General features: G+C 43.0%; 4 protein-coding genes across 10 annotated transcripts; 3 read left to right on the plus strand and 1 right to left on the minus strand.

The window, feature by feature from the left end:
- Positions 1-527: 527 nt before the first annotated feature.
- On the minus strand, positions 528-4071 carry LOC117737713 (serine/threonine-protein phosphatase 2A catalytic subunit alpha isoform-like). Its single transcript, XM_034543838.1, has 7 exons — positions 3485-4071; positions 2801-3010; positions 2488-2661; positions 2315-2404; positions 1654-1815; positions 1408-1526; positions 528-1304 (listed from the first exon to the last, which is right to left on the minus strand). The coding sequence occupies exons 1-7, from the start codon at positions 3584-3586 to the stop codon at positions 1232-1234; spliced, it is 930 nt and encodes a 309-aa protein (XP_034399729.1). The 5' UTR covers positions 3587-4071; the 3' UTR covers positions 528-1231.
- On the plus strand, positions 3891-9013 carry atp5po (ATP synthase peripheral stalk subunit OSCP). The gene is made up of 8 exons (XM_034543839.1): positions 3891-4018; positions 6051-6210; positions 6496-6540; positions 6633-6743; positions 6994-7123; positions 8211-8323; positions 8504-8590; positions 8741-9013. Exons 2-8 carry the CDS (start codon positions 6142-6144, stop codon positions 8849-8851), a joined length of 666 nt encoding a protein of 221 aa, XP_034399730.1. The 5' UTR covers positions 3891-4018; positions 6051-6141; the 3' UTR covers positions 8852-9013.
- Positions 9014-9277: 264 nt separating this feature from the next.
- Positions 9278-11259, plus strand: si:ch1073-44g3.1 (UPF0461 protein C5orf24 homolog). Of its 3 annotated transcripts, none has more exons than XM_034544312.1 (2): positions 9278-9563; positions 9812-11259. In XM_034544312.1, the coding sequence occupies exon 2, from the start codon at positions 9815-9817 to the stop codon at positions 10481-10483; it is 669 nt and encodes a 222-aa protein (XP_034400203.1). In that variant the 5' UTR covers positions 9278-9563; positions 9812-9814; the 3' UTR covers positions 10484-11259. The 3 variants fall into 3 exon arrangements, with proteins under 3 accessions (XP_034400203.1, XP_034400202.1, XP_034400204.1); XM_034544311.1 differs by having other exon boundaries at positions 9278-9530; XM_034544313.1 differs by having other exon boundaries at positions 9278-9479.
- A 157-nt stretch (positions 11260-11416) lies between these two features.
- Positions 11417-24710, plus strand: nsd1a (nuclear receptor binding SET domain protein 1a). 5 transcript variants are annotated; one of them, XM_034543396.1, is made up of 25 exons: positions 11417-11634; positions 12508-12685; positions 12862-12948; positions 13314-14176; positions 14617-14758; positions 14951-15123; positions 15205-17047; positions 17246-17370; positions 17780-17999; positions 18186-18289; positions 18390-18428; positions 18536-18748; positions 18839-18934; positions 19031-19154; positions 19244-19444; positions 20094-20273; positions 20837-20993; positions 21087-21292; positions 21423-21535; positions 21631-21900; positions 21987-22103; positions 22218-22359; positions 22487-22593; positions 22692-22896; positions 23359-24710. In XM_034543396.1, the coding sequence occupies exons 4-25, from the start codon at positions 13331-13333 to the stop codon at positions 24174-24176; spliced, it is 6441 nt and encodes a 2146-aa protein (XP_034399287.1). In that variant the 5' UTR covers positions 11417-11634; positions 12508-12685; positions 12862-12948; positions 13314-13330; the 3' UTR covers positions 24177-24710. The 5 variants fall into 5 exon arrangements, with proteins under 5 accessions (XP_034399287.1, XP_034399290.1, XP_034399286.1 ...); XM_034543399.1 differs by lacking the exon at positions 11417-11634 and having other exon boundaries at positions 12262-12685; positions 17783-17999; XM_034543395.1 differs by lacking the exon at positions 11417-11634 and having other exon boundaries at positions 12263-12685.
- The last annotated feature ends 659 nt before the right edge of the window (positions 24711-25369 follow it).

A 25369-nucleotide genomic window follows, 5' to 3' on the forward strand; every position in this document is an offset into this window, starting at 1 on the left:
ACACTTGAAGTGGGAAGATTATGTTTCATTTCACGTCACACCTTTGAATGAGGCTTTTATTTTCAGCAGCGAGCTGAGCACCACATCCGGTAAAGCGCTGACATCTCGCGACCTTGATTCGCAGGCGGTAAATAATTGATAACTGGTAAAACTTTGGATTTCCACATACGACTCTATAAAAGCCTGAAATTGGTGGCCGACACTAAAGGTCTTGGGAAAAGTTTCCCTTAAAAGAGACAAATCAATATGTGTTTCATATATATATTTAAATAAAAAGGAAAACATCAAACACAATGAAAAGCTAAATTAGTTATCTCTGGCACACCAGCAGCCTTATCCATGTCATGTTTCACAATCATCATATAACAAACACCTCGAATACATAAAGACATAATAAATACCCAATGTCCTGAACACATTCCCAGTAAACTTGATAATCACGATGATCAGTTGGTCATCAGCAGCTACTGGGAGTCTGTTTCCATCTAGTGGTGACTGGTGAGAGGGAATAATGCCACAAACTGCTTATGAAGTACATGACGAAGCAACTTCAGTCTTTATTTCGTATAGTGGTGGCTGCAAAACATTGAGTTATTCTTTTTTACAACTGATGTAATCGGTACCAATATTGCCTACTTAAATGAATTACATTAACTCCCATAAGAGACAGCAGGGCAGAAGGAGGGCTACTTACACTATGACAGGGTATAAAAAAAGAACAAAGTCTGTCAGTGCCATGTGATAAAAATCAAATACAAAAGTGCAAAGGGAACATACTCATTTCCGACGTCTAACCTATCATTTCACTTCACAAAATAAACAGTTGCGCTTCAGTTACAAAAAGAAAGAGTTGACATAATATTTACTGCAACCTTTGATTTGAGGCCATGCCAAGTGTTAGATGCGGCTTACATACTGTATATGAAAACACTCTGCTCATTATCAACACAAACATTACTTACATTTACTTGTTATTCTCTGCATCAGTTCATTCATGTTTCCCGACAAACCAGCAGGTATTGTGATTGTATTGTTCGTAGTAGCAATCATTTATAGCAATAAAAACATCATGCACAGTGCACAGAGAGGAAAAGGTTGAAAGGATGGTGGTCTTTAACTAGATGCGAGAGTTTCCATTTCATTGTGATAATGGCACACATATTTTTTTGGTCCATAAGTTAAGAATGCTTCTTTTCTCTGTATAGCCTCTTGCCATCCTTGCCAGGGATCTTTACAGGAAATAGTCTGGCGTACGCCGTGTCACATGGGGCTCCCCCCTGCGTGGCGCAGGATCGAACTGGAGGCTGAAGCAAAGAAAAGCCAAGATTAGTCCATAATAATCCCTTTTTTAAGAAAGTGCCAAAGGTTCATAAAAAAATCTACATGTTTGTAACAAAATGCACTTACAAGGAGTATTTCAATGTGTCATCAAGTTCCATGATTGCTGCCTGGTTTCCACAACGATAGCAATAGTTTGGTGCACTGAAGATCGTCACTACATTGCGGTCGTGGCACCAATTGTAACCCTGAATCAAAAGATTACTTGCATGTTATTTATTTTAAACCCACAACATATGAAGTCAAAGTTGCATCTGCAGGGTCTCCAATTAAAAAAACAGAATTACTTTCAGCAGATAAACAAAGTTAAAGTACCTCCATCACCAGCTGGTGGGCTCTTGAGACCAAAGTTAGGCCATTTGCATGGTTGAAGGTCTCGGATATGTCCTGCCCGAAGGTGTAACCAGCCCCCCGAGGTGAGATGCCCCAGCCACCACGGTCATCTGGGTCGGACCACAACAAGTCACACATTGGACCCTGAAAAATAGAGGAAACATCAGTGTTGTTTAGTCTCTTGCATATGCAAACACAAGATCTGTCCAATGCCTTGAAGTTTAAGGATACTATCAAGCTATAGACTTTTATTAGGGCTGCACCTAAAAACATTAAAATGATGTATTAATCTACTGAGTTATTGCTTGATCTGTACATTGTCAAAAAATGGTGACCAAGAACACAAACACACCTTTGAAAAGACAGAACCAGTGATTTTTTGCTAAAAACATGTAAAATATTACAAAATCCTTTACATTTTTCTATGGATTGATGAATTCATTAGCATTTAATTGTTTCAGCTCAACTTGATAAATGAAATGTGATGAATGTGCAATGTATATGATGTCAAAATTCCAAGATTGTCGGAGCATCACCGCATCTACATTCACCATCGTACTCCTTAAAACACATGTTGTAACATCCTGTTATAACAGTAAATTACAGACAAATATATAATCTAGAAGTGCTTCCTTGAAGTTACCTCGTGAGGAACCTCCTGCAAGCGATCCAGCGCTCTGATGTGTTCCAGTGTGTCTATTGAAGGGGACAATCCTCCATGGAGGCAGAAAATCTGACAGAAGAGAGAGAAAATAAATGATGAGTCCCTGTATCTTTGCTGTATGTCACATGCTCCACCTGACAACACAACCTTACCTGGTTATCTACCAGCGCAGTGAGAGGCAGATAGTCAAACAGATCTGTGAAGTACTTCCAAACATTGGCATTTCCATATTTCCTTAAGCACTCGTCATAGAAGCCGTACACTTGTGTGATCTGTCTGCTCTCATGGTTCCCTCTGAGAATTGTGATTCGTTCGCGAAACCGTACCTACAGAGACACAATGTGTTTACATCAAAATGCAAGAATACAACATTATCGTTGCCCCAGTTCCAAATTCATATCCCAATTGTATCTGTCATATATGCCAGCATCATTGGCATAGTGTCATTAAAAAAAATTGTTTTACCTTAAGAGAAACCAGAAGAGAAACTGTCTCGACAGAATAGTAGCCTCTGTCAACATAGTCTCCCATGAAGAGATAGTTGGTGTCTGGAGACTTCCCCCCAATCTTAAACAGCTCCATCAGGTCATGAAACTGACCATGGACATCTCCGCAAACTGTCACCGGACATCTCACCTCCTGCACGTTGGACTCCTTTGTAAGGATCTCCTTTGCCTTAAATAGAGGACCAAGAAAACACAAGATGATGCTGATTAACAGGTAACATAAAGAATGGTGCAATGTGGGAGTATATAATGAGCATGTGTGTTACACAAGCCTTATTAACACTATGTAACACTAAATGTGCCTTATTCTGCATATAGCAAAATATACAGAAGAGTATTATAGTTTGTTGTGGTAGTGCCAGTGCACTCCAGTGAGGAACCAGGAGTGGGCGTAGCTAGAGAGAACACATTTGCGGGCATCCTCCTCCATCTTCTTGGCGAGCTGCTTCCCTGAGTGATGCACTGCATGCAGCTGCAGTCAAATGGTGCTCCGACGCAAGGCCACGCGCATTAGCTGTGTTAGTACCGCCAATACATGTTTATGAGCCCGACTATCCCGCAGATGCAACGTGAACAGCTAACGGTCCGCTAGCAGAAAGCTAATGGCAGGTGTTGATAGCCTGTCTCCCTGCGCAAACCTTACCTTTTCACATAGGACTTTGACCTGATTCTCACTCAGCTGTTTGCACTCGTTCAGTTGTTCAATCCATCCGTCCAACTCCTTGGTGAAAGACTTGTCGTCCATGGTTTTCCGTCAGCTAGCGAGCCGACCAGCTTTAAAATGTCTAAGGAAAACCAGTCGCTGTTTCGTTATTACGTGATCGTGGCCCGGCTACGTCCTTAACAAGCTCTCTGGTCATTCGCAGCTCGCATGTGTATGTCTGCGCGCGTGCGTGTGTGCGCTCCGCGAAAACGAATGCGTCAACAGCTCTGCGTCCCTGCAGTTTGGTGGGGACGAAAAGTGTCTCGTTCACATGACATGCAGAAATGACGTCTCCTAGTTAAACGACCACAGTCATGCAGAAACCTATTAGTACATATTAGTACGTGTAGACCTAACGTTAACCCTGCCCACTGGTCCAGAGCGAGGCTGAGCAACATCTTTACGTCATCGCGTCCCTCCAGACGGATTTAAAAAAGAAAAAAGTGTCGTTTATTGGACTGAGCGGATTGAAATGTAACAGGTTTATTTTTATTTCATCTTTCTTTCTCTCGATGAGTTGGTGTTTTATGGATATCGGTTATTTAGAAAGTTGCCAGTTTATCTAACGTTACCCTCTGCTGGACGGAAACGGGAACCGGTTGAACTCACAGTAACAGTTAACTATTTTACATTTTATTTTAGATAATAGATAATGTAACAGAGGTTTAACCCGTGAGAACATTTTATTTAGTCTATTTTTAAACTGGTGTTCTGGGTGTTTTAAAGCTAATTAAATTAAACTAACTAGTCAGATAGGTAACACTAGCTAGGTAACTAACTAGTTAGTCAGGTAGGTAACACTAGCTAGTTAACTAACTAGTCCGATATGTAACAATAACTAGGTTAACTGGTCAGATATGTAACCCAGTTAGGTAATAGTTAAATAACTAGTCAGATAGGTAACACTTGCTAGTTAACTAACTAGTCAGATAGGTAACACTAACTAACTAGTCAGATATGTAACCCAGTTAGGTAACACACAATAGTTAACTAACTAGTCAGATGGCTAACATGAGTTAGTTAGCTAACTAGTCTGATAGGTAACACTGTAATCAGGTAGGTAACACTAACTAGTTACTAACTAACTAGATATGTATCACCAGCTGGTTAACACTACATAGTTAAATAATTAGTCATAAAGACATGTATCACTAGTTAGTTAGCAAACTAGTCAGTATGGTAGCACTAGCTAGTTAACTGACTAGTCATATATGTAACATTAGTTAGCTAACTAACTAGTCAACTAACATGTTTGATAGGTAACACTGGCAGCTAACCAGTCCGCTGTGTAACACTAACTAACTAGTCAGGAAGGTAGCACTAGATCGATAACTAACTAGTCAGATCAGTAACACTAGCTAGTTAACTAGCTTAGTGGAGGATTAAGAGGGAAAACACTCTTTCCTACTTTGTATTACAACTGCTGCACAACAATTGACTTTGGGGCAGACACAATTCTATATTTTCTTATCTTAAGTTTCACATTAGAAACGTATACAAGTAACTTGTTTTGTTCTTGTCAGTTAGTTGTCTTAATGTAGTTGTATGAATTAAGCTTGATGTCCTTGTTGTACCACACAAATAGTATTTATTCAAACTAAGGCCCAAGTACAGTTACATTTGAATGCAGTTTGAAATGCATTTAATGAGTATATTTTTCTAAATGTCCAAAGACTTTATTTGTGTACCTATCTCCACAAAAACAAAACACATGTCAATAATCAGACTATTTTATTGGCTCTCACGGGAGAACACGTGAGACGTAGCTTTCAAAATTGGTTACCAACTGTGTGCTCCAATACACCATAACTATACCATATTTAGTATACCAGAAAAGTATTAGCTATATGTCCCAATGCATTGGTTCAAGCTGCAATGTTATGACTAAGTAGTATGTCCCCTTTGAACGAATGCATGCAACAGTGCATACTCTGTACTAGCAGCTGCAGTACTAAAAGTAAAAATAAAAAGTGTGCGATTTGGAGTGCAGTGTAACTGCTTCAATTAAGGTCGATCTTTTAGTCAGTAAAGGGGTTTACTCTGTAAAGTGCTTAAATGAGCAATTGGAGTCGACAAGGAACATCATTTTGCTTTTTAGACATGTGAATACTCATTCTTTAAGGTAGGGGATATATAATGAACTTCCAGTTGTATAAATATGCTTTAACTAGAAGGTCATTCGGAAAGTGCAGACCTCTGCCAAGGCCAATCCGCTCCACAATAATAGGTTCTTCCTTGGCCCGTGCTACACCCTTCAACCAAGTTTCATGAAAGTAGTTGTCCCGTTACACTGCCTATAAACAGACAAACAAATATATAATAAAATATAACTTGTCTGAAGGTTAGATTAAACAACCTTGAGTTACTACTACTACTGCTACTGCTACTTGAAATGTGCTTTAAAATCAAATATACATTTTACCAAACTTATATTTTTTTTTAGAAATTCGAAATGAGTAAAGGGAGACATATGTAAATTTAAAAAAAAGTGTTGTTCCCCATTTAGATAGCCTTTGCCCCCCTGTCAGATCGCGCCACACTGAAAAGACTACATTGACCACAAGCTTCGTTAGAGGACGCCTCCCTCTGAAGAGCACATGCGCAGTCGCTTGTTCTACTCTGGACAGCTGGAGGAGAAAATGGCAGCACTCATGTTAGGGCAGCAGGTAAGACATTCAACCATTTTTGGTGATTTTAATCGTTTTATGGTAGCGTTGACCGACCTATTTATGCTTAAAAGAATATCATATTGTATTGTATTCCTTCTGGAGACCAGGAGCTAACGCTAAATGTCCAACTAATCCACACAGGCCATTGCACTTGAATGACTGCTAACGTGTTAGCTTACCAGCTAGCTGTCAGTAACGTAAATGGTACAACGCGTGCTAAAAGTTAAACCAGTTAAAGTTCTGGTCTCTCTTTACTGACATCATGCATTCTTTCTATTATAGGTGCGCCAGTTCAGCACGTCTGTGATCAGATCAAAACTGGTTAAGGTAAATGACGTCCGGCTGCACGAAGCATAACTGTTCGTTTAGTAGGAATAATGTTCGCAGTCTAGTTAATCAGTGTGTTTTTGTCCTCACAGTCTCCCATCGAGGTCTATGGAGTGGAGGGCCGCTATGCCACGGCTCTGTTCTCAGCTGCCAGTAAGCAGAACAAACTGGACCAAGTGGAGCAGGAGATGGGAAAAGTGTCTGTAAGTCAAAATTAAGACAATAAATAGCAGTTTGATGTCAATTGTAGATGAATGGATGAATGAAAGTGGTGTTTTCTGCAACGTTTCATCCCAAGGTGAAGATATATGTAATTTATATTGTGTGTGTGGGGTCAATAAATGTGCTGTATAACAGAGGAATAAAGCATTGGGATAATGATCTAATGATTTTGCTAATTCATTCATTCACATACATTTAATTGCCTATTGCTGTGTCCATCTTGTTTTTCAGGCCCTGATCAAGAAGCCCAGTGTTTCCACTATTGTAATGAATCCTCATGTTAAGCGCAGCATCAAGCAGAAGACTTTCCATGATGCTCTTGCAAAGGACAAGGTTTCAGCCATCACACTCAACCTCATCAGTGAGTGATCACTGATTGCTGCTATGTAGTTTAGCATGGCATCATCCTAATCATAGCTAAGTAGACCATAGGTAGACTCTTTGAATGTATAGTCCATGTGGTTGTGTATACATCATAGTAAAAACTAAATAAGTTTGAGTATTTGTCAATAGAAGTGACATAAATAATAAAATGAGTCCACCAGTACACTTCAGATGAAATACAAACACTTAATTGTTGTACTACAAACAAGCCACGGTAATTAACGTCTTGTGCACTTTCTTATTTCATTAAGTGTTCTAACAGGAGCCAACATGCAAATTGCATTATATAGTTTTGTTTATTCATAGAAGTCATGTGCTGAAATATCACAAGTACACTTGAATATGCAATGTTTTATAAATATCTTTTCTCGTGTTTTCTAAAGTTAGAGGACACACAGTAAAGCACCAACTCATTTAAATCAACTGCAGCTCTTAATATCTTTGACCTCTGCAGAGGTCACAGATCGTGTGACTATGATAATATATATATATATATATATATATATATATATATATATATATATACCCACACACGCACAATAAAAATGGCTTTTCAATTGGCAAGCTCCACAATCCCTATGGTTCAGTCCGCATCGAAGTGCTATATTAAGTTTGGTGTAGATAAACTAGATGATGGTGCGGATCATTTTATGATTTCTGTCACTTTGGATTTATTCAAATAAACTATCAAAGCACAGACTGTACAAAACCTGATTAGTGGCACAAACTAACAGCTGGCTAATGTAATCTATAGGCCTATGACACATGTGAAGATTATAAGATAGCAGTGTTACTTTGACCGTCTCTCGGCTTTTCTGCAGTTTGTTGTTGTTTTGTGTATTATTGCTCTACTGTTCTTGGTTGGCTTTAAACAAATTTTTAAAAAATCACAATTTGTGGCTAAATTTAGATTGTGCGGACCCAGGAGTAGAGGTGAAATGCTCCCCCCTATTTCTTTAAAGCAGGCGGCTTTGCATTACACATTGCACCTGGCAGTCAGTTGGTACTGCAGAGAAACAACGTATTCAACTTCGCTCAAACATATCCTGCTTTTTGTTTTGCAGATGTTTTGTCTGACAATGGTCGTCTGACTTTAACTGGTGATGTTATCAATGCCTTTGGCAAGATGATGAGTGCACACCGTGGAGAGGTCATCTGCTCCGTCACCACTGCTCAGGTATGAAATGGATGGACTTGCATGTATGTTCCACCACAACATTGTTAGATCCTACACTAGAAAACATGTCACCTGAAATATAACAGTCCCTATGTTTTAGCAGTCACTTCAAAGTAATTAATTGCATATATACTGTATACATGTTGAAGAATCTTACCAGTTAATATTTATCCATTTTAGCCATTGGGTGAAGTTGATCTTGCTGACCTGAAAGTAGCCCTCAAGGGCTTTCTTCAGAAGAATGAAACTATCAAGCTGGAAACAAAGGTACAGTGTGAATGAATGATCCCAAAATTATACACATTAATATTTTGCAGTTGGTGTGACTTTATTTCAATATGTAAGTAAAGGGGATTTATAAACCAGTCTGACCCTAATCATTTTAAGTCATTTGTAATTTCAACTGTCTCTTCACAGTCGGATCCTTCAATCCTGGGTGGCATGATCGTCAGTATCGGAGACAAGTATGTGGACATGTCCACTAAAACAAAGATTCAGAAGCTGACTAAGCTCATTAAGGAAACTTAAGTCCTGTGGACTTAATTTAGCGAAAGATCGAAGGCGACCATTGGGGGAAACGCTGATTAATGTATAATGCTATCTGTTCTGGCATGTCAGTTGCTACATAAAATCCAGTGTCTATACTTAAGTTGATATGGATGTTAATAAAACGTACAAAACTATGGAGAATGGTCTTTGTTGTCACTGTTTATATTGTTCATATTTCCTATCTGTTACTAGTAATGATGATCTTTACACATGGTTTAGTTACAGTCAAAAATAATAATTAACAATGTAAGAATTATATAGTTTTTGGATTCGGTTATAATTGAGTTGATATTGTAAATAGAGGCCCACGGTTTAGATGAGTCTTTGTTTAAAAAAAACCACGTTGGGTGACTGATCTGCCTCTGCGTTTCCTGGATGCCTTTGTGCGCATGCGTGCTCGGCGCATCCTGTTTTATTACATTTTTTTTTCCAGGCGAAAATGGCTGCCTCTCTGATCTAAACCTCTGCTTAAGGATTAAATGAGCATGAAATAAATTAAACAGGAGACGGAAATCGCGGTCCCGCTTCAAGGCAGCAGCCATGGTCGCCAGGACGTAGTTCGGACGGCGTCTTCACGAAGATGTTGTGACTGCCAGAGAAGGAAAATGTATGCGATCCGAAATTAACCCTTTCCATCTAACATCCACTAACAAAAAAGGTACGAACTATTCGTTTGACCTTCTTGAAATAGGTAAGCATTAGCGTAGGAGAAAATGTATTTGTGTGTATGCAATCTTTTGTTGTTGTTGTTGTTGCAAACTGTAGGCCGAGTTTACCTCGCTTTGTCTTTCCATCACTTATGTGTTGCATCGCTAAAAGGCCTGTTGGCGCCACCAAAAGTAAACTAAAAAGCTTCTTTGTGTTTGTCTGGGTACACGTGTAGTTTTTAGACGTGTAGTTTTTCTATCTAATTTCTATATTTATCTGCCCTCCCAACAGAAAATGATGCATCAAGTGACCAGCAACAACGGTGACTATTGTATGAGTGGACTGGCAGAGGACTGTCATCCAGCCAGCCACTTTGATTTATGTAGCACACAATCCAGCAAATTCTACCCCTCTCCGACAACCCCTGGTTTGCAGCTGTCTCTTGCCGGCCTAGCCCCTTTACCACAGGGCATGCACAAAGCCATGGCATGTCAAGTCCAAAACACCCAGAACGACTTCCAGCCTCAGACAGTGAGAATCAGGGGCAGTGAGGCTGCAGGGCCCGATGGCTCCAAGAAGAAGAAGGGCATAGTGAAGTCAGGGCGCAGAGGGAGGCCATCAGGGACCACAAAGTCAGCTGGTTATCGTACTAGTACTGGACGTCCACTTGGGACAACGAGAGCAGCTGGGTTCAAAACCAGCCCAGGGAGGCCCCTTGGTACCACCAAAGCAGCAGGATATAAGGTCAGTCCTGGAAGGCCCCCCGGCAGCATCAAGAGTCTAGCTCGGCTCAAGAAGCTGGAGTTTGGTTGTGACGGCGCCAAGAAACTGGACTTTAGCACCTGCAGTGTTCCCAAGAAACTGGACTTCACTGGCTGTGATGTTCCACCTTTTCCATACGCTATGATGGAGAAGAGACCCCTCTGTGAGTCCAGTGGCAAAGTGGATGAACCCAGCGAATAGATCTGCAGGTTACTCCCCCGTGCTTTAAAAACATTTGACAGTGTATGAGCAACAAGATGCAGAAAACATTTCTCACAAATGTTGGCGGAAATAACTTTTTGCCATCAAGAAATGGCTCTGAATGAGTGTTTGTACAGTGTTTCACATTTTCTTCATCCTCTCATAATAAATGACAATTAAAAGTATGTTATTCCAGTTTGGCAGAGATGCATGCGTATGAATTAATCACACTAATCAGTATTGGCAAAAATAAGGAATTTAGCAGTTTGTGGTTCAAACTTCACTAGAGTGACTCTTTTTCCTCTCAAGCATTTTGTACCCATGTGTGACATATTATTGTTCTCTGCTTTTACTTTTCTATGGCTAGTTTTTTTGTGACATTTTTTTACATTCTTAGCAAATGTAAGTACAGCCAGTTCAACATCAGCTTTTTCCTGGGCATAAATATGTGGATGTATAGTTGTCCTTTCTGTGTTGTCCAGTTCAATGTGTTTTATTTTGTGATATTATCAAACCTAAAATGGGAACACTGCATAATAACCTTTTTAACACAGTATTTTCTGCATTTTGTGAATATAGTTTTTACTATGTCTTGTGACGGCCTGTTTTTGTCCCCAAACTCACTTAATAGCCTCTTCCAGATGTACATGTATGTTGTTAATGCTGTTAATTAGGAAAGAAATGTCTCCATAAAACATGTTCTGCTTTGTGATATAAGTAATCAATGATAATGTACTATATGTGAAACCAAAATAAAAGAAATTGTCTTTTCCACATAACTATTTCCTCTCAAATGGAAAGCATGCAATTCTCCCCTGTGGACACCAGAGGGCCCGTGTCCCCAGACAACATATTCACCTTGTAATAATACCTTTATTTATCCCTTGTCATATAAAATGACACCCATGGTCTTACTTTTCGGTCGTCTTGTTCCACAGTGTGCTCGTATAATTGGTTAAAAAGACAATTGGCCGTGTTTTAATGTAAACGCCAGACAGCTAATCTATTATTGTGGGTGAATAAGTTATAGTCTCTGGTGCTTCTACTGACCCATTCACGCGACAGGTTAAGGAAATGAACCACCGAACGATTTGAATGAACAACCCGTATAAGTCTATTTAAAAACACAGAGAGAAGACATCAGCACACAGGTAACGTTTAAGCACCTCTGCTGTCAAGTCGGCATGTAACTGAATGGTCTTTGTTTGATCTTGAAGGACTGGGAGCCTATTGTGCTCTCTGGGTGTACGTGTTTATGGATATGTGTGCTTTGATCTGCAGCGAGCGCACCGAATCTGTATTCGGGTTTATGTGAGGGCGCTTTTGAATCGGAGCGAACCCTGATTTAATGCACGCGTACAGCCCCACTGACTCCCTCATCGTCTTTTCCTGAGCGCCTAGCGGCCTGTTTCCTCATGTCAGAGCCCTCTGTGCGAAGGCAACATGGCGCGCGGCGTTGGTTTGACCGGAGAGGCCGTGGGGCTGTTTGCGCAGTGCAATCATTTGTGTATTCTCGATCTCCCTCCGCCACACGGGCCTGTCAGCAGAGTTTGGGCTCGGAAACAATGGCACCGACGCGAAGAAATGGGTCAAATGATCCCAAACACCCATTACTGATTATTATGTCATAAAGCTGTTTAATACAGGCTTTACTACCACTGACTATTATAAACTTTACCTGGACGTGAATGCGCGCGCACGTTCGCGTATGTGTGTGTGTGTGTGTGTGTGTGTTTGCGTGCCTGTAAGTGTGCGCGCGCGCGTGTGTGTGCCTGTTAGCAGGGTGAGTGTCACGGCCCTATGCAGACGGGGGGTTGGGTAGCATTGCCGATTGGTTGCTGCTCACCATCACAGTCAGTCTGGGCTTGTTTTAACATAACCGGGGGCACTTCGACAGCAGGCACACACCATGTAGTAAATAAGCTGCTGTGGCTGCTCGGGGACTGATTGGGGCACACTCCATTTCGCCGCTGTGTGAGGACATTTGCGTGTTATTTTCTATTTAAGGTGACATTTTTGTGTAGGGGGCCGCCGCTGATCAGGCGATGAAGTGCAGAGAATGAGAGCTGTGCCTCGGCCTACTGCTCGCGCCGCTGCAGCTGGGATTGTGCAGATCCGCTTTCACAAACCGAGGAAAACACTCGCTTTGTGCCACAGTATCAAACATCCGCTGGTGGCTTCACGTTGACCGACCTCCAAATGGTGAGTTTTTCGCGTTTTTCCACGTGTTGATAGTGTTGTGAACTTAGTGCCGATCAGCCTTTTTGTGTGTGTGCGCGTGTGTGTTTGTGTGTGTGAGTTAATAGCAGCTTCCTATGTCGGTGTGTGGCTGTAGCTTGTTTGTGTGAGCCACTCACTGTGTTTCTGTGATGGTTCAGTGTCACCACCTCTACTACAGCCTCAGCGCTCCTCCATTGACTGTACGAGGCAGCGATCGCCATGACCCACAACCATCAGACAAAGCGGTAGGCGACTGTTTTCTGGTACTTTGTGAATGAAACGTGTGGAAGCAGAGGGCCAGCGGGGTGTTTTGTCTTGTGCAGTCCGACCGGCCTCTAGTATGGAGGCCATGCAATGTCGGCTTATTAGTGTGTGTGTGTGTGTGTGTGTGTGTGTGTGTGTGTGTGCGCGCGCAGGCACAGTTCGTGGCTGGATTATTCCTTTATAGGTTTCTGTTTACTTTACGTGATTGTCGCTCTATTTCCGATTCTGCTTTATTGAATTCACAGTATACAAAGCATGTTAACCTCCACGGATTATAGTTAAAGGACACACTTAAATTGTACATTTCCCCTCGTCTAACCTGCCTTTTTTTCTTTTCTTTTTACAGGATATAGCCATGACAACATGAACCAGTCATACAGGCCGGCTGTTAGGGTGGGCTCAGTGTTTGGCTCTGGCCAGCCAGAGCTGAGGCCCCGCAATGGTCTTGTGGGCACTTCCTATGGAAACCAATGTGGCATTGTGAGACGTGGGTCAGACCAACCATCAGCCGTGCAACTGCCCTCCTCGAGCCGTAAACAGCCAGACCGATCTCAGTGCTACAGCCCGCTGAAGAGGCTGCAGGACCTGAACACTGGGGTCAACAGGCCTGACCTAGAAAGGGACCCTCATCCGAGGAACCACTTGCACTGTGCAAGCCCGATCAGTGATGATGAGGATAATAATGATGATGATGATGATGATGATGAGTTTGAGGCACCATCAGTCCAGCTGCCTCCATCTCTGGGCAATGATGATATGGCGCCCTTTGAGACTCTGCAGGACGTGAATAGAAAGGACTTCTCCCGTCACAGTCCTGACAGCATGGAGCGCTGTTCTCCCATCCCCAACGGCTACCTGCATTTTGAATCCACGCTGTTTGACAGCAGTGACATCAAGGAAGAGGGGGAGGACAGTAGTAGTGAGGACATGGCACCTTTTCACCACTCCCCAAAGTTGAGTCGCGATCGAACTGTGACTGACAGTAAGACCACGAGCAGCTCGGGGGTGGATAAAAGAACATACAAACCTACTGTCTTTAACCTGATGTCCAAAACTATATCTGAACTCAACCCTACACTAAGCCCCAGCGCACTGCCAGAAATCACTATGAGAGACGGGTGGAGCTTCGATGAGGAATCGGACAGTGATAGTGAACTCGCATCTCCTGTTGACCCTGGACTTATTTCACCAGCTGGCACCAACTCGAATGTGAGTACGATACACCTGGGATACTTTGTCTGTACCTCTGTGCAACCGACGTGACGTTAACGTTTTTCTTGGTTATGTATTTCCACTGAGAAAGGCAGTAAGAATGCCCTTGTGTCGAAGTGATAATTAAGTATAACGTCATTGCACCTGGACCACTTGCTCTGTAACCATGCCATTCAAAGTATAATTGAATTGATCTTTCAGAAATGAATTTGACTAAGTCTAGGGAGCAACATTTTTAAAATATGAACACAGAACAACAGAGAATAGTTACAAATCAGTGCGAAGATAATACAGGTTTTTAACTGTGTAAATATAATGTTAAGACGCAAAGGTAAGTAATGCACAGGATGATCTAATCTCTGAATCTGTTACAAAAAAAATGAACGAGATTTGGATATACAATACCAACATTTCTGTCTTTTTATTGTCCTGGTCAGTCCAATAGCCCAAAGAAAAAACCTCTTCCTGCAGTGAAATACATGAAAGGGGACGTGGTGTGGGCTAAGTTCAACAGACGGCCCTGGTGGCCGTGCCACATCAACTGTGACCCACGCCAGGGGATCCACACGAAGATGAAAGGTGAGGTGTCATTCACAACGAGCAGTGAAGGAGAGGAAGTTTGATCCGATTATTCATTTTATAATCAAATTGTCAAAGTGTTTCCTGCAACTCCACCTTTACTTGACAGGTTAATGCAAACCAAAGGAATTATACTGTGTGTGTGTGTGTGAAAGGTAATTACTCATTTACACATTATATACTTGGTTTCAGTTCCCCATCCCCGTCCTTGTCGGATGTATTACCTTGAAACCATTGGGGAGATTGCAGAATGTGCCTGGGTCCCCGGAAATGCCATTCTTCCTTTTGAGGGCGGCCATCAGTTTTCAGATCTACCTGTGCTTCGACGGAGAGGGAAGCAGAAGGAGAAAGACTACAAGTATACGGTAAGTTCATGACATTACTTGGAAAATATAATACAATGTTATTGTGAACACTATTTTCAATGTTATTTCTGTTCTCGGCAGATACCCAAAAGTTTACTGACTGCGTGGAAAGTCAGTGTGGAAGAAGCTGAGGGTCAGCTCCCAGAACGAAAGGATACTGAAAGTGTGCTTTCAGTATCTGAGAATGGAGAGGAGCGTGTGCCCAGCCCACTCCCGACCGAAAAGCCACAGGACGCCCCCCCCTCTGTCCCTGTGGATACTAGTCGGCCCCCGTCACCCAGTATGGCCCCCAACGGAAATGAGCACGATCTTGTCAAAAACTCTCCTTCACTTCCATACAATAAGAGCAAAGCTTGTAAGAAGAAAAAGAAATGTTTGTCAGACATATTTGGTCATATAGTTGGTGGATCAAAGGACTCATCTGCCATCACAAACATGGCGGAACAGTTTCATACAACTACTTGTACACTGAAAGAGGAGCCAAAAGACTCACCTTATGCAGACCTGGAGTCGGTTCCAATACTGCATCGTCCTAAACGTACATTAGTGTCTACATTACACAATATAGAAAGATTGGTCAAAAAAGAACAAGGTTCGACAAAAGCTAAAACAAAGTTGACGGAACAAGTGAACCCTTCTCCAGATCCCTGTGATTCCTCTAGCATTTTAACAAAAGGATTGCCATCTAAAGACACACATTCTGAACAGAGTTCGGGCAGCTGTCATGAGTTGTCGTACAGTTCAACTGAAAAGCACTCTATGAATCTCCCTGCCAGCAGTCGTCTGATGACGGGGGCGCTGAGAGCAGAGGAAGAGACGGATCTCAAAGATGCACTGACCACAAACCAAAACTCGACAGATGACCAGGCGGATGACACACCCACTGATGCGCCCATCAAAACTGAAACGTCTCCAAACTGGGAATCACCCAGCAATGCATTACCCTCGACAAATCACAGCTCTCCAAAAAGGCGTGCCAGGAAGCCTGATAAGAAACAAATTCGTAATGGCTCGTTGCTAAAGTCTATGTGCGTGGACTCAGGTGTGCCCACCGTGCAACCGGTTCTGGTCAAGACCGAAACCACAGATCTATCATTATCTACTTCCCCGTCCTCGTCTCTGTCTCCAATGGATGCTTTCCAGGATGTCAAGGAACTCATGTTTAAATCTCTTGTGAAGGAGGACAACAGTGACTCTGAGCAGACCGCATTTCGGCCTGATTCCAATTATAAATTCAGCACTTTTCTGATGCTCCTGAAAGACATGCATGATACCAGAGAGCAGGAAGGTAAACCTCTGGCTGTCCCGCCGGTGCCAGTCGTGATCAAGGAGGAGCCCCTGGTCATCCCTACGTCTACAGGAGGAGACCTGAAGGGTTCTTGTGATGGTAAAACCCGAGTGATCAGAACGGAGAATGGGAGGTCAGGGAAGTCCACATCAACCAAAAGCACAGCGGGGAAAAGCAAGAATAGGACTAAAGCTATCATGTGCGCTGACACCTACCATTGTGGACCCTTTCCTATTCGCTCTCAGATTGGGAACTCAGAAAAGCAGCGTAGAAAACAAAGACTACCTGCCAAACTAAATCTCAGCATACCTGGGCTTTCTTCGGACCTGGCTGACTTGGCTTACGGCAGGGAGTTCGTTAGTGGCCACGCTGACTTAGCTGATCCCGGGTCGTGTCCCCCCGCCGCCGCTGATCCCTCGGCCAGCTACCTCGATAAGAACTCGGGGTCCACAGTGGCTCCAAAGAAGCGCTGGCAGATGGTCGAGGGGGCTGCTGAGAGTAGGTGTGAAGTTAGGAGTGAGGCGTCCCCTGAGATGAACGGGTCTTACAACATGAGCGCATCACCAGATCTTGATCTGGGACTTGAGAAGCAGGCAGAGAACGACTCGCTCTTCTTGGAGACAAGCGGCGCAGCAGGTAGGACCAAACTGCTGCTGTTTAATTAGTTCACTAAAATGAGTAAGAACATGTTGTATATGTATATGTGAAGAAGAAGACTTCTCCTTGATCTACTGGGGCTTGGATTGGACCTCGTTTGTACATCACTTTGGACAAAAGCATCCCCCAAGTTAATGAATGTGTAAATGAACGTGTATTTTATGTTTGTCTACGCAGGACAGTCAGAGAACAAGCGTCTCCGGAAACCAACTAAAAGGCTCCTGGAGTCAACTGAGGAGTATGAGCAGATATTTGTCCCAAAAAAGAAATCAAAGAAACACACCTCAGAATCTTCCAAAATGGTTAGTTTCCTTACGCGACAATTGAAAGTACAAACTGGTGCATTTATGAAGTATCTTTTATGGACTTGGTTCTTGAATATTCTGTGTTCAAGATTCAAGATATTCTGTTTTCAAATTTGCTCTCAGGGTATTTTTCTCTGTAAACATTGAACTAACTAATCTCCTGGTACTTTTTCACAAGACTAACTACAATCAGTGTGAAGTAAATTGTTTTAAAGTCTACATTTTTACAGCATAGTTGATATAATTACACACCATAAGAATCTAATAGATTTATCGTTTTACGGTCTTCTTGCTTGGTTATCAATTGATCATTGCAAAAAGAAATAGCTACTTGGTTGACCTTTAATCTCAGGAAAACGTAGAATATCAATGGAACTTGAAGCTTCATGTGCTTCTGTGTACGCAGCAGACATCGGGGATGACAGCAATTCATGATCTCTGCACCACACCGGGAATATTTACCTCAGCCTCGTCTTCTGTTGAGCCCACCGAGGCTTCGGCAGAGCCGGAACAGAGTCCATCTCCGGATGCACTTTCTCCCGTAGCATCCCCTCTATTTCCAGCCACAACACCACCCTCCCTTGGTGCAGAGACGGCAGAAGAAACCAATCTACCTCCTGAATCTGGTAAATGAGTGTAACTGTGAATATTATGTCTAAGCCACAGTTTTGTTGTGTGATGTTAAATGGTTGCTGGACAGAATATTTAAAATCTATTGATTTATGAAATACCGATGTTTGTGGTTGGATTTTTCTTTTTCTTTAATTTTCTTTATAAAATAGATGATGCAGTATTGTTTTTTTTAACTTTAGATACAGGGTTATTGGCCCAAGACAGAAAGAGGCCAAGGAAGCTGTCTCACAAGGTGCTGGAATGTACCATAGAAGAAGTGGTCGTTGCTCATACAAAGAAGAAGGTATGTCGTGATTTAGATGGCCGTAGGGGGGTGTTCCAACTATCACAGTTGGTGTTTTGGACGAGGAAATGTTAAATTATTTCACAATCTTGGTTTCTAGGAGCCAAAGCGACAAGACAACTTAGTCAAGAAAACTCAGGTACTACAAAAGCACAACTCTAAAGCAATATCCTAATATACCACCAAACAGTATAATTTAAAAACATTTTTACCATCCTAAACACAATGACATCTCACATTTGATAGGTTGGATCTGTGAAGAAAGAGAAGCCTGCATCCAGTGCACCCTCTGCTGCCACACAGCAGTCAGAAAGCAAAGACCTCCCCGTGGTCCTCACTGAAAACCAGCCTCCCAGTCCTCAGGGGTCTAAGACGCCCCAGCAGGAGGCCGAGCTGGAGGCCTGCAGCACTGAGGAGAAACAAAATGCACACACTGGAACACTAACTCCCAAACCTGAGGTGGGCATGTTGCATTGATCAGCTAATAGGACAATGGTCATCAATCAGAGAGGAAAAGTGTTAACAGTATCTCTGTCCTCATGTCTCTAGGTGCTGCTGTCTGTTAGTTTGAATGACAGCCTCTCTTCTCAAGTGGATGTAAAAGGGAAAATAGGTGCTACATCCTTAAAGGAGAATGTCTGTCAGGTGAGATGATCGACCAGAAAGTATATATTTTGTTTTGCTTTGTATGGCTTTGCTCCCGGCACATGACCACGGTCCTTATTGTGCATGTTTGTGCAGGTGTGTGAGAGGACAGGCGACCTGCTGGTGTGTGACGGCCACTGTTATGGAGCCTTTCACCCGCAGTGTATTGGCCTGTCAGTGGCTCCCAAGGGGAAATTCCTCTGTTGTGAATGCAAAGCTGGTGGGTACTACTGGTGTCTGACGAAGTCATAACATGCGTGTCCTCAAACACTTTAACAATGTTACTTTTATGTTCGCGGTTGCCTTCAGGTGTCCACACATGCTTTGTGTGTAAGAAGTCTGGTGATGGGGTGAAGCGCTGCATCATACCGTTGTGTGGGAAGTTCTACCACAGCGACTGTATATTGCCATATTCGGCCACGCAGCCACATAACAAAGGCTTCCGCTGCCCTCTGCATGTGTGTCTGTCTTGCCACATCACCAACCCTCTCAACATCTGTAGCACTAAAGGTAAGCTCCCCTCTTGCTTATGGATTTAATCCACATGATATGGCTACGACTTGTTAGAAATGATTTGAAGCCGTGCTGATTTTACAGCGTCATACATTACACATTTTATCAGCGACGAACTGGATGCCATGAAAAAAAGTAAAGTCCCTGTTCTGCTTTGTTTAACATTGCACATTGTGCTTGATGCCACTGAATCCACTTGGCGAAGGTGATACTGTTGCCCTGACTACATTTTGACCTGCTTAGCATCAATGTGCACGCACTAAGAAGCTAATAAGACTGAGTACCTTCTGTAGTGTTGACTGCTAAATGGATCCATGTTTTTTGTTTTGTTTTTACCAGCTCTGCACCTGCTATCACTGTTTCACTATTGTTAGGGATCATGTGCTAATTAGCTTCATCTCTATCTTCTTCTCTGACTTTCCTGCAGCCCATCAATGACTTGTGTTGCTCTAATTTGCTCGATGCTTTGGATAAGCATTGATAAGTCAATTTGACCTGGCTCTATAAAACACTTGCTGCACAGGATTTAGTCTCGATCGGTCGCTCGATTCAGTTGACTGAGAGCACTGTGTGTCGCAAAGCTGCAGTTAAATGTCCAGATGTGCATGGACTAAGATGCCTTTGCTCCTCTGTGTTTTTATCGCAGGTCGGTTGGCTCGATGTGTTCGCTGCCCTGTGGCCTATCATGCCAATGACAACTGCATGGCAGCCGGCAGCCTGGTACTGGCAAACAACAGCTTCCTCTGTCCAAACCACTTCACTGCCCGCAAGGGCTGCAAGAACCACGAACACATCAACGTTAGCTGGTGCTTTGTGTGCTCTGAGGGTAAGTGTGGTCCGGTTTCACAGTCATTTTAACCTGTCATTAAAACCCCTTGACTACCGTGATCACAAACACATTATAATATCTTGTGAGACGTGTAACTGTCTCATTTTATTTCCAAATTGTCACCAAGCGTTTTTGCCATAAGTGTCTGGTTTTTGAAAGTGCACTGTTCGTTCTTTTTCGGGACAGCATAATGTGTTGTAAATTCATTTCTATGCCCCATCCTATACATGCTCCCTCTTGGCAAAGTGCTGCTTTTAAGGGAATATGTATTTACATTACCACATATTTTGAGTTTAACACCATCATTAATAACACAGATGAATGAAAATTGGCACATTCCCAGTTGAGTTTCCATGCCATATCTCCTCGTGTGATTATATAGATAAAACTGTTATTTAGTTACTGGCTACGCCTCATAAATAGACTTGCTTAATTTCCCCTGTTTGTTTCATAGTGTTGCAAATCGGAGACCTTTGGGTTTTTAGAGTGTTTATTAAATAAAATAAGTTGTGACAATGTGTAGCTGAACCTAATCAGAGCGTGTTGCGGTGGTTTTGTAGGGGGCAGTCTGCTGTGCTGTGAGTCCTGTCCTGCTGCTTTCCATCAGGAATGTTTGAATATCGAGATGCCACAGGGCAGCTGGTTCTGCAATGACTGCAAATCTGGAAAGAGGCCTCGTATTAAGGACATAATGTGGGTCAAATGGGGGCGGTACAGGTAAGGTCCCAACATGGCTTCCCCTATAGTGTCTCTAAGCAACAGCTAAATGTACCTGTGTTTATAATTCTGAAACCTGATCTGACTCTTCAGGTGGTGGCCTGCAGAAGTCTGTCTCGCCAAAGATGTCCCAAACAACATCTTGAGGATGAAACATGAGGTGGGAGAGTTTCCAGTGCAATTCTTTGGCTCCAAAGATTTTGTGTGGACGTACCAAGCCAGAGTCTTCCCCTACATGGAGGGGGACACTCACAACGTAGAGAAAATGGGGAAGGGAGCAGATACAGTGTACAAAAAGGGTATGTACTTGTGTCCATTATTGTATTTTATATTAGATCTATGTTCCTGCTTTTGATAGTAATACAATGCTGTGTTATTTTTGATATGTGGGTTGTGTTTTAATTGTGAGAGTACTTTCTGTCCTTCAAGCCCTGACTGACGCAGCAGAGCGGTTCAGAGAGCTCCAGGCCGAAAAGGAGATGAAGCAGCTTCAGGAGGACCGAAAGAATGACAAGAAACCTCCTCCATACCGGCACATTAAGGTACTGCATGCTCATTTGTGCTTCTCTAGCCTGACTAAAGAGCAGCTCACTGAGATACTCGGTAAACACTTCACTCCCCTCCGTCTGTCTTTTAGGTCAACCGGCCAATTGGTAAGGTGCAGATCTTTACGGCTGACCTATCGGAGATCCCACGTTGCAACTGTAAGGCGTCTGAGGAGAACCCTTGCGGCATCGACTCCGAGTGCATTAACCGCATGCTGATGTATGAGTGCCACCCTCAGGTGTGCGCAGCAGGGGAGCGATGTCAGAACCAGGCCTTCACAAAGCGCCAGTACACTCCTGTGGAGATTTTCAGAACACTGTCCCGCGGCTGGGGTTTAGTTGGTTTGTCGGACATCAAGAAGGTACGTCGGAAGAAAACAACCAGCGTGTGTGACTGTGCTTCATTTATCTCGCTCCGGTATTAATTTTTTTTTCTGTTGCTTCTCAGGGAGCCTTCGTGAGTGAGTATGTGGGAGAGATGATTGATGAAGAAGAATGCCGTGCCAGGATCAGACACGCCCAGGAGAACGACATCTGCAACTTCTACATGCTGACACTGAACAAGGTGATTGTGGGCCCATTGATCACAAACCGCAACACTCTGTATATATGACACTGCTCAGCAACACACTCGATACCTGATGCGTTGTGCAAACTAGTTTGTATTTTGTTGTTCAAGGACCGGATCATTGATGCCGGGCCCAAGGGGAACCAGGCTCGCTTCATGAACCACTGCTGCCAGCCAAACTGTGAGACTCAGAAGTGGACTGTGAATGGGGACACCAGGGTGGGGCTATTTGCTCTACAAGACATCCCATTAGGTTTGAGTGACAGCCTGCTTCTTACTTTGGTGTTTTGTATTGTGTAGGATTAAGACTGCAGATTATGTCAATAATTTACAATCTACACCTCCGAGCGCAGCAGAGATCTAAGACCTGTGTACTTTAGGTGTGGAGCTGAATTTCAACTACAACCTGGAGTGTCTCGGCAATGGAAAAACTGCTTGTAAATGTGGAGCACCCAACTGCAGTGGTTTCCTGGGGGTCAGGCCAAAGGTAAGAGGTTTTTAAAAAATAGTTTAAAAAAAACACCCCTTCCTAAATGTACAACTTCAAAGAAGAGCTGCCTTGAAACGTCTCTTTTTCTGGATCAGAACCAGCCATCAGCTGAGAAACTGAAACTGAAGGAGGGTAAGAGGAAGATGCCCATGAAGAAGAAGACCAAGCAAGAAGTGACCAAGGAGAGGGAAGACGAGTGCTTCAGCTGTGGCGACGGGGGCCAGATCGTGTCCTGTAAGAAGCCGGGTTGCCCGAAGGTCTATCACGCCGACTGCCTCAACCTGGCCAAGAGGCCTGCAGGCAAGTAGAGGTGGAGGGCGGTGACTGTTACATGAGGAGCCCATATTATTCTACGAGAGCGACATTATATAGTCTAAAGTCTCGAGTTGCCAGATTAGATTTGACTAAATTTGGTCAAATGTAAACATTTTTATGAAATTGTCAGATTTTAGTCATGGTAGTATTGAAAAATGTGGGGCTGAATTTGGATGAAATATCAACATTTTTAATGACTGTTTGATTCTGAATGACGATAGACCAAATAACATGCTGATTCAGGAGAAATGCATTTTGTGTCTGCCATGATGTCATTAATCAAATGGAGATTATGATCATACCTATATGAGCTTTATTAGACAGCTGTTGCTGTGCAAAGTATAGTGATTTATTATATTTGATCTCTTTGGTCAAAAATCGTACTATTAGCACCTTCAGCCTTCATGCATTTTCCTCAGTTGGTAATGACAGTGATCTTGTCTCCAGGGCGATGGGAGTGTCCATGGCACCAGTGTGACACCTGTGGTAAAGAGGCAGCTTCGTTCTGTGAGATGTGTCCCAGCTCTTACTGTAAGGAGCATCGTGAAGGCATGCTCTTCATCTCCAAACTGGACGGCAAGCTGTCCTGCAGTGAACACGACCCCTGTGGACCTGACCCACTGGAGCCTGGGGAGATTCGTGAATATGTGCCCAACATGACCTCCATGAGGCCGGGGGCCGTGGCTGCGCCCGTCACGTCCTCGCTGGGCCCAGACTCAAGAGGAGCCAGTTCAGCTCCCATCACTTCCCCTGCTGGCCTGGTTGCAACGGCCGGGGAGGGGCCTCCTCCTCGTCTCTATATCAACACGAAGACTGCTACCTCGAGCTTCATCCCCTCCAGCAGGTCTTTCCGCACAGACAGGACTGAAGGGAAAGGGTTTTCCACTCCCACCTCCTCCAAGGACGAAAGAGAGGACGGGGAGGTGGAGGACGGGGAGGTGTGTGGGTTAGAGATGGAGGACTTGGAAGATGACGATGAAGAAGCGGAGGAAGAAGAGGATGACATGGAGGAGATGGAGATAGTGGAAGACGAGGAGGATGAGCCGCTGTATGGAGATGATCTGCTGGAGGAAGGCGATGATGATGATGATGATGATGATGACGAAGAAGAGGAGGACGTAGGAGGGGATGTGTATGACACTTGGGGGGATTATGTGGATGAAGATGCTGAGGATGAGGATGGGGATGATGATGAGGATGAGGATGATGATGGAGAGGTGGAGGGGGAGGAGTGGGGGAGAGTGGAAGACGACGATGAGAAGTGACGCATTTCACCTGTTCCTTCATGACAACTCAGCAAAAACTCTCAACTGACATTTGAAGGACAAAAAAAGTTAGGAAAAGCTTGAGAGAGTTTGATATTTTGGTACCTACTTGAACGCAACACAGCCTTCACTTTGGTACCGCGTTGCGTTGCCTTCTTGTCCCCGGACTGCTGGACTGACAGTGGGGATGTGTACTGGTGCTAAGTCTCGAGAACTGACTCAGTCCGTCTCTTTATACTAATGTCGATATGTTTGTGTCTGGTGCTGTTATGTTTTTTTGTTTGTTCTTTCAACATTGTTTACATGTTTTGGCCTTTTTTTAATGTTTGGAATATAAGAAAAAGGTGAGAAGTGTCACCTGACCAAACTGTCACCATAAGGGCATCTTATGTTGCTGTTACTGTCTTAACCTTGTATTTCTAATGACAAGAGTGATCAAAATAGAGTTCTCACTGGTCCATGTTAGAGTTGGCCACCACAATGCCTGCTTGGTGCTTCTGAGGAGTGCAAAAATAAACCCACTGGAGTCATCAAGACTTTAGATGATTCTTCTCACTACAAAAACAGCCTGTTCATTTTGTGGGTCCAATATCAGAGAAATAGAGTAACGTCATGACACCCTACAACTTCTAATTCAATCAAAGCTATAACTAACACTTGTTTTGCATCCGTCACTTCTGTCCCATTCACTAAGTTAGAAAATTAAATCAAAGTACGTATTCACTTGATATCCGGTATTTTGTTCCCTTACAGTCAAATTTGGCAAAACAAATCAAATAGTCAAGTCGATATATCACAACATTGTATTTATGTCTGCTACTGCATCCTCACAGTTTGTGTAAGTCTACATGTTTGATTGATAAGAAAGCTAAATCAGCAGTCGGCATATAGTAAAAGAACTTTACATTTTTATTTCTAAATTTCTAAAAGGACTTGAATTTTCACATTAAGTCTGGCTAACTAGTGATAACTGTGACAGGCATCAAACTATAATATAGTTTCACCCGATCACATGCACATCATGATTTATCTTATAAACCTTGCATCATACACACATCATACAAGAAAGATTTAGCATGTCTGGGGAGACGTTTAAAGAGGGATATTAAGATAATAATGAGCCACTATTGATAAGCAGCAGTTATTTATGTTGGTTGCATTTTCTATTTATTATTCATGGTCAGAGTAAGCTC

This window comes from Cyclopterus lumpus, chromosome 10 (genome assembly GCF_009769545.1).
Source record: "Cyclopterus lumpus isolate fCycLum1 chromosome 10, fCycLum1.pri, whole genome shotgun sequence".
Taxonomy (NCBI): domain Eukaryota; kingdom Metazoa; phylum Chordata; class Actinopteri; order Perciformes; family Cyclopteridae; genus Cyclopterus; species Cyclopterus lumpus.

What these genes read in the sequence shown, in the direction of transcription:
- LOC117737713 (XM_034543838.1), bottom strand. Translation starts at nt 3,586, where the DNA reads ATGGACGACAAGTCTTTCACCAAGGAGTTGGACGGATGGATTGAACAA. An exon ending in TGCAGGAGGTTCCTCACGAG is followed by an intron (nt 1,816 to 2,314) that starts GTAACTTCAAGG and finishes TCTATTTTTCAG; the next exon opens with GGTCCAATGTGTGACTTGTT. An exon ending in GACACATTGAAATACTCCTT is followed by an intron (nt 1,305 to 1,407) that starts GTAAGTGCATTT and finishes TCTTTGCTTCAG; the next exon opens with CCTCCAGTTCGATCCTGCGC.
- atp5po (XM_034543839.1), top strand. Translation starts at nt 6,142, where the DNA reads ATGCGCAGTCGCTTGTTCTACTCTGGACAGCTGGAGGAGAAAATGGCA. An exon ending in CACTCATGTTAGGGCAGCAG is followed by an intron (nt 6,211 to 6,495) that starts GTAAGACATTCA and finishes TTTCTATTATAG; the next exon opens with GTGCGCCAGTTCAGCACGTC. An exon ending in CATCACACTCAACCTCATCA is followed by an intron (nt 7,124 to 8,210) that starts GTGAGTGATCAC and finishes TTTGTTTTGCAG; the next exon opens with ATGTTTTGTCTGACAATGGT.
- si:ch1073-44g3.1 (XM_034544312.1), top strand. Translation starts at nt 9,815, where the DNA reads ATGATGCATCAAGTGACCAGCAACAACGGTGACTATTGTATGAGTGGA.
- nsd1a (XM_034543396.1), top strand. Translation starts at nt 13,331, where the DNA reads ATGAACCAGTCATACAGGCCGGCTGTTAGGGTGGGCTCAGTGTTTGGC. An exon ending in GTCAAATGGGGGCGGTACAG is followed by an intron (nt 20,994 to 21,086) that starts GTAAGGTCCCAA and finishes CTGACTCTTCAG; the next exon opens with GTGGTGGCCTGCAGAAGTCT. An exon ending in AGATACAGTGTACAAAAAGG is followed by an intron (nt 21,293 to 21,422) that starts GTATGTACTTGT and finishes CTGTCCTTCAAG; the next exon opens with CCCTGACTGACGCAGCAGAG.